Source organism: Opisthorchis viverrini (genome assembly GCF_000715545.1).
Source record: "Opisthorchis viverrini unplaced genomic scaffold opera_v5_149, whole genome shotgun sequence".
Lineage (NCBI taxonomy): Eukaryota > Metazoa > Platyhelminthes > Trematoda > Opisthorchiida > Opisthorchiidae > Opisthorchis > Opisthorchis viverrini.
In genome coordinates this window covers 448009-456025 of record NW_008751804.1, presented here as the reverse complement: position 1 = coordinate 456025, position 8017 = coordinate 448009, and the positions used below count along the sequence as shown (strand labels likewise).

The 8017-nt window shown below is 40.3% G+C and overlaps 1 protein-coding gene across 1 annotated transcript in view; it reads left to right on the top strand.

The window, feature by feature from the left end:
* Positions 1–437: 437 nt before the first annotated feature.
* Positions 438–8017, top strand: part of T265_14145 (hypothetical protein) — a gene marked incomplete at both ends in the record, with an annotated part of 37376 nt that continues 29796 nt past the window's right edge. The window contains 2 exons of the mRNA XM_009172214.1: positions 438–924; positions 6070–6300. Coding sequence (XP_009170478.1) covers positions 438–924; positions 6070–6300 — 718 coding nt within the window. The remainder of the gene's footprint in view (positions 925–6069; positions 6301–8017) is intronic.

Below are 8017 nucleotides of genomic sequence, written 5' to 3'. Positions count from 1 at the left end.
CTGGGTAGTGATCGGTGATTTAACTCCTCGTCTTGTGTGACCATTCAACAATGCGACTGACTAGTACTCGGACATGGAGTTCTCGTAATAATCTGGATAGCTGAATATACAGGAAACTGTTCTGTTCTTTTTCGGGGTTACATAAAAGTTTTAGCCATTTAAAGTTTGAATCTTTGGACGAGTTCCTAGTGGATAGGTTATTAGGTTGCTGAAATGGCCCGCTCAAGTTTTTATTTCAATACATGAACATTTACCATTGTGGCAAAAAAATCAGAAAAATGGTTACAGTACCCATCAAGCTAAAATACGTAGCGTCTTAAATGTTATTATTATTATTTGCGGAGAATTTTGCTCGGAAATTCAGGAAAGGAAATTTTCACATGCAGCGACTAAAAGTACCAACATAAGAAGCATCTTTCGTTCATCTTTTTCCAGATTTGCTCAAAAATGAGGCGTGTCTTTCCGTCAGGTTCTTCTCAAATGTTCACACCTTCGTAGATGACGAAAAGTTTCCCGCGGAACGGCTGTATAAAGTAAGGCCCAATGCTGCAGTGTGGATTCCCAGTTGGCTTGTTACCAAACTGATTCAGAAAGGACAGTCTGATAAGAACCTTCCCAACGACCTCAAAAACGATACCAGGGAGTTCCATTCCGAGAAAACTCTCCGATGCGATACGTTACCCATCAAACCGTTCCACAGCCTACTGCCACATGCGCATGGTGATACTACCCTCAATCCCATAAAGGCTACCTATACAACAAAGCAGATAGAAGAAATGGCAAAGGACATTCAATCGGCAGACAACAAGACGTTCGCTGAGCCTATACTACTGTCCCCATCGAGTGGCGAAGACGGAGAGCAGGATCAATCCCCAGGGGCTGTTGAAAAGGCGTGGTCGCTATCGAACTTCGAGGATACTGAAGGTAAAATTTCACCATCCGATTAATTTATGTTGTTCGTTCAACAAAACTATAAGCTATTCATCAAAAGAAACACAAAGGTATTTTTAATCATTGTGGCACTGGCGAAATTATTTCAGACATTTGGGTTTTAGACAGATTCAAACTCGGATAGACAAAACCATGCAAGTACATGGTGCAAAAAGTTCTGCATAGTTTGAGAATTCGTTCGATTTGTCACTGAGTGTCCAGATGTCCACTCCATTTGAACCCTGTTGAAGAAATGCACTGGGAGCACCTTATCACGCGGACTTTCTGGAATGTGTATGTACAGGCGTCCCAAGAAGTTTCACGAAATTTAAACTCAGGGATGCAGAATATGGAACAATCAAGTCTTTTCTCTTTATTCACCCTGATGGTCCTACACCAATGCCGTATTACATACTCTCTATGCCGCCCACTGTTGGAAAACCTCGCAGTTATTCTCACTTGTATACAACAAGTTGGAGTATGTTTTCTACGTCTGATGAATTTGCTACCCCCTCCTAGCACGCTGTTTTATACAAATAGGTAGGTAACAACCTAGCATTTTGTAACAATCGGTTGGTTTTGAACTTCAGTTCCATTTCCTGATGAAGCGTTCACATTAATTCAGAATAAACTGCATGAACTGTTGGTGACCGAATTTCGAAGGAATAGTAAGTTTTCTTCCTGTGAATGGCCTCCTTTTCGGGACTCGGGTGTTACTATTAGGAGGAGAAAGCTAAACCCGTTTTATGCCGCAAACGCATTGTGTATTACAAGATGCCTTCATATCAGTGTTACTATCCGCAGCCGATAAATGTACAAGAAAAAGGAGAGTTGTACCATATACTCCACCTTGCATTCATGTATATGACTTGCATATTTTAATTTCCTAGAGAATACAGGAAATGCGAAAATTCCGTAAGGTATATTGTCCGTTGTCTCTGCTTTTGGGGGGAAGGTCTTTCAAGGGAGCAAGCTCTCCCAAAGATCACGAGACGGTATTCGGTCTCAGTAGGATACACGAATTGGAGTAACTGAAAGTGCCGGGTTCAATACCATATCAGGACGCGAGATTCCCCTCCTTAAGCCTCATGGTCAATGAATATCCAAACATTTCAAACGGATATAAACTGCTTCAGATGTGAAACGTCCAAGATACCATTGCAAGCCCATGCACTAAGTGGACTGATTCTGACATCAGAAAGATGAGAAAAAGCATCCTTTCATAACCACTGTTGTCCAGTTTTACCTCATATCTGGGCTGAGTTTCTCAAGCATCGTTGTCCGTTTACCTTAGGTGGTCATTAACGGATATCACGGATATTTTCAAAAATTTACACAGGAGTGTTTTGAAGGAGCCTTGAGCGGAAAGGTTACCAACAATGACTAACCGTGAACCTATATAAGCTATAAACCTAGAAGATAAGTAGCTGCTCGTTTGTTCATTATATGCAAAACTGGTGGTAGTTCAGTTGGAACAGTTTATGCGCTCCCTCGCGACCTTTTGCTTCTCATTGCATAATAGAATCGTTACCAAAATATCCACAGCACCAGTGCCATTGACATCATCACAAGTTTCCCTATGACATTCGCAATCACTAAGCCATTTTTTCACTATAAAACGAAACTGGGCTTATTGATGCTAGGCCATAAATGAGCAGCGGTAAACAACAACGTCAGAATGGAATTAAAAACGTCATGTTCCTCCACACATGGTCTAAGGAAGCTACATTTCACTCCTGTGATATAGAACTCAGAAAAATTGGGTTCATTTTTTCTGGGACTGATACTGGCCATCTGAAAATCACGGTGAAATTCCAGTTAATCGCAATGCACTTCCTTATTTCCCTGCATAATTTTGGACTGGACCCACAAGGTCCAAAAACGTGTCCAGTCGCAGATGGAGGACAGTTTTGTATTGACCCACGGTGTCCTTCTACTGCGAAGCCTATTTACAGTCTGATCTTCTATAATGCATATTGAATCAGAAAGTTTCTACCTAGACCGACGATCTGATGTATGTTTGTCTCGTTATCCTTGTTCAAACAGCATAGATTGACTTGCAGATCAGTCCCCGAACAATATAGACCGATATCAATCCCCAATTTCTGTTGTTGTCGGTGTCATAGTATGTTCCTATATCAAACCACTGAGCTTAACCAACTCCAAGCACTAGTCTTAACAAATCGTTTGACGGCTTATCGGTATTTTGCTTGTAACGCCGTGGGGAACGGTTTACGCGGACACAAATGAATCGAATGATGTATTGCAGCAACCCCAGGCTGGTTAGTACAGTGCTGTTGGATAGTTGATCCTAGGGTTCGTGTTGAACGCGTTGCTAGGACAGAACACATTTGTATTCGTCGGGTGGTCGTAAAATATGTACTTTTAAAAAACTGAATGCTATATCGGAACAGTCGAGTTCAACAACAGACCAAATGAACGAAAAATTTCCTACATGTTTTCCGCAACTGTCAATAAAAATTTGATTTCGGCCTAGTGCATCTATTGGTAATGTAGAGTTGCACATGCCACTGCCTGTTTCCCATTCTCTATTTGGTTTGATACATGGTTTTTGTATCGATCGCACTCTAGCGCAGGCTTATCGACCCACCCGCATTCGGGTTTTGATTAAGACACGATTTATCTACCGGATAAGAACACAGTTTTTGCACACCCGCATGAATTATTGGGTGTATCTAAGCCAAATTATTTCCCATTGACCATAAAGTGAAGGCAATAAAAAGGGGAACCACTCCAGTGAGTGTGAGGCAACCCAAGCAACGAAGGCCGCCAGAAATGTAACAACTATCATCGACTAAAGCGAATCGGCTGTGTGCATGAGAGAGACCGGGACACTCCACCTATAACTAACAGAAAAATTTATTAGTAAAGTGTTCTTGCACACCTGTGCTGGTAGAATATGTCGAACTAATCTCAAACTGATCAAATGAAAAATGTCAAAAAGTTTCATACAAATTATAATATCATGTTTTATGAAGTTCACGGGAAAACACTGTTGAACACCATGAGGTGATGGAAGAATCTAGAAGTTGCTACACATTAAATCGTCCGAAAGTTGTCTTTAGCCGATCAGCAGAGCGAAAGCTATATTAATTATCCATATGGGCGGGTGATATTTCAGGAAGTATAGGGGATCTTTTCTGCATTCGCTTTGTCAGTGGGTGGAGAAAACCTCGGGTATTCATAAGGGGCAATCACGAACCTGTCAGTTTCAACAAACTTGATTGGCTTCCGAAAATCTCAACCATAAATCTAACTGCTATTGAATATTCAGGTTGTTTTACACAACAAATTGTAAGTGATCCACGCCGTCCTCACACAGAAAGAATGCTATCAGCAAGGATGTAGGCAAATCTAATAATGTTAATCCACATGAAAACTCCCCTGCCCTAGCTAATCCAAAGCAATTAGCAGATACCATTACAAAACATTCAGAAGGTTGCATAAAAAGAAAACAACTTTATGAATAAGGGCCAAGTGTTACGTTAGGGTTACCAAAAATGATTTCCAAAATGTGAGAAGGGTGGTTTGAGGCAAAACGCATTAGAAACGGTTGTATGAATCAAATCTTACGGGCGAAGCCATTTCGAAATGACAGGCGATTCTTGTAGGACTTCTTTCAGCAATGTTCCCCTTGCAAAAAGCGCGAGGAATGAAAAGAATAGTAAAAAATACTGATAATATTAGAGAAGGATTATCCGAAGCGACTATCCCATCTGAGTTTATTCTTTGGGTGATAAAAGGCACCGTAGCCGAATCCTATGAGCCATGTCGCAATGACCTGTGTAAAAAACTACAGTAATGCTTGTTTGATGCTATCAAACTATAGATTCAATAATAATTAACTTATAAACTGATAAATAATGGCTTTAGTTAAAGTAGATGTTTGGAACTTTTCGCTAACAAGTGGCTGGTTGGCTGATGCCACATTAAAGCTTTGAATTAACGCTTTTGAGAACCCAAGCAAGGTTAACGTAATTTTGAGGTGGCCTAGGCCGTATCGAGTCCATTTTGACGGATAACCTGAATGCGATTTGGTGGCACTCAGGAAATAACATTCGACGAGAAGGTGATTACCACGAGGCGAATAATTTCACTTATAGGGGAAAGCCAGGTTTTATTGCAATCGTTGCAAATGCTCTGAGATTCCTGAGACAAGGATAGACCATTTTGAAACCCAAAAGTTTCAAACTTTCTTTGGCATTGTTTCGTATTGAACTTCTCAGTGTGAGTATACCAGGTACCAGTTTTCTTTTACTGCTCTGGAAGCAAAATTCAGTTTGCCTTTAGTCTTGTCATCCGGGTATAATTTACCGACCTTGTTCACCAAATACTTCGTTCGGTTTCTTTTAGACTGCGAATTCGCAAAGCTGTAGAAGCTTGTGTCCTGATCCTACCACTTCATGTTTCGGTGCGTATGTCTTTGTAGGGTGCTGTACGGCCTTTGAGTTAATACGGTGTCAAATAAATGAAACTTGTCTTTGATATAATATCCGCAGTAAACTGGATTGATGAGTTGGACTGAGTCAGAGAAGCAAATTAGCCGCCATGTAATAGCAGTTGAGTCAGATTTTACAAAAATATCACCAGCATGAGGTCTGTTCGGTTATGTTCAATTTGGAAATTGGAAAACTGTCATCATAAAAGGAGCCAAATAGGCGTTCCATATCTTCGGCTGAAAGGGGAAGACATTGTTAAGCATTTAAGTCAAGTGTATGTTTAAGAAAATTACTGTTTAAATTTTAAGAACAGTATGGGTTTGGCATTATTCACTCGGCTGATAAAACTGCGGCTAAACTTGGGGTTTGACTCAAGAGTAGGTCTCTGTCCGTTTGCTTCTTTTAAAATGGGCCAACATGCAACTGCGTCGTAAGAAATATACATTTGTTGGGCTTACAAATTTAAGACAAAACCCGCCCATAAGCAATAATTTCGAAGGCTGATTCAGATAGCCCATGTAGCTGGATGTATTTAGACTATTTATTACAAAAATGAAAGGCAAGAACCATAATCCGTGCATGAGTCATAAAAGTTGTGGCGTTTTATGACATATTTAGGATTTCCTGGAGAAAGTTTGGGATACTGTGGGCCTTCTTACTGGTTCTCTTTCTTTCATAGGAGGAAGAATTTACCGGGAATTTCGTAACGCCTTTAAATCAGTCGATAAAACTCCGGAGTTCAAAAGGAATGGCATCGATTGGTCAGGTTCAAAGCATCGACACAGTCAGAAGCCTGAGCGTCCACATTGGAAATATTGGGGGCACAAACCGATTCCGGATATACTGGACCCACCGTTCCACGAGCCGTATCGGGATAATCCGGACAGAAGATACGCCACGATCGCAACAGGTAAAGCAGAATAAACTAGTTGGAAGCACTACCTGACTTGTCGAGGCACTACTATTGTCGATAGAGTCCAGGTTGCTTAAGTCGCACAGGTCAGGGAAACCGTCTGCTTTGTTGATCATGATGCTTCTAGGGATGCGTCCTACGAAAGATTCAGTGCACTTGGCGAATGGGTCCATCTTTTTCCTCGCATTGACTCTACAATCTTGGGGTTTTTCGGGATAGGTATTTTTGTTCATAGCCACACCACGGCCGTTCAAACGAGACTATACAATCCTTCATCAGTAGACGGGCATTCGTCACCAACCACGAACGTGAGAAATGGGTAAAATTGCGTATTTTTCAGATGCCCTTGGTCCGTGTTGTATTTAAACACCATTATTTCTAAGATAATTTGTCTGGGTTCTCCAAATCTAAAATGTATACACAAAACATTCAACCCTGAGCTTATTATTCCTTGCTGAGGGGGAACCTGCTCGTGACAAATTTTTGGATGGAGTAAAAAACGTTTTAATTACTTATAGGATAGAACTAGCATGTTCACTTTGGGGCAGTGTCTAAGCCCAAATAAAACGCTTCAAATCTTAAACAGTTAGTTCTTTAAAGAAACTAATTTTTAAGTAAAACGTTCATCAATGAAATCACTCAACTGCATCAAAGTAAATGCTGATTATATCAAGCGCAGATTACAATATTTCGTGATTCAACGACTATCATCAAAGATAAACTATTTGAAAAAATGAGGAACTTTGAGTAAATTTCAAAACCGATGGAGACTCATTAACACTTAGGTGATATTTGGCATAAAAGGACATTCGTGACAGCCAACATTTGTGTTATCTATGGAGTCTTGAAAATGTATAAATGTATCTGACATTTTAACGCGTCGCTCACAATGAATTTCATGCACATTGCATAATAAACGTTGTGGTACTGGCCTGAGACTTCCCACACTTTGACTTCAAAAGTTTCGTTATAGTGATAAGAACTTCCCTGTTTTTTTTCGGATGTGCTTTTTAAGAAACTTCCGGTGGAAGTTGATAAGCTACGATAATCAAGTTACGGGAAGTTTAGGTTGAATGTATGCTTAGAGAGAACCCAAGACAGTTTAAAAAAAAGTATTGTTCAATGTTAAAGGTCAAGACATGTCAAGACAAACAACTTCGGAGCATTGGGAAATTGTATCCGAGATTGAGAATTTGTTCAGGTCAACAAATTTTTCGCATCGGAGGGTGTGTGCTGGGGCGTTGAATAATTAGAGTTCAAATTATAGTGATTCGAAAGATTCCAGCAACCCAACATTCACAGCCTTGGGAAACCTAAAATCATCACTACGCTGAGCAAAACATTTCTGAAAACTGTTCCACAAACTCCATGAAAGGCCACATTACTTGGATGACGTTCAGCAATGTGCAGTATAAGACCTCTCTTTCACAACGATATGCCTTGAAACGATGCATTTGGATAAGTGCTAAATTTACTTGTTCTAGTTAAATGCACTTTGGTCGAGGTGACTCGGTGTGGGACACCTACATATTCCCCGCAATTTTTTTAAGTTGAATCACAGGTAGCCACTACTTTGATAATACAAGGAGAAAAAGCAGAGCTTTTGCTGAAAATTTAGTTGAATGTTCCAGATTAATCTCCCAATATAGTAACTTAAGCGGTGGAGGTTTGCAGACAGTACACTCAACCGTACCAAATTACATGTTCAGCAGGG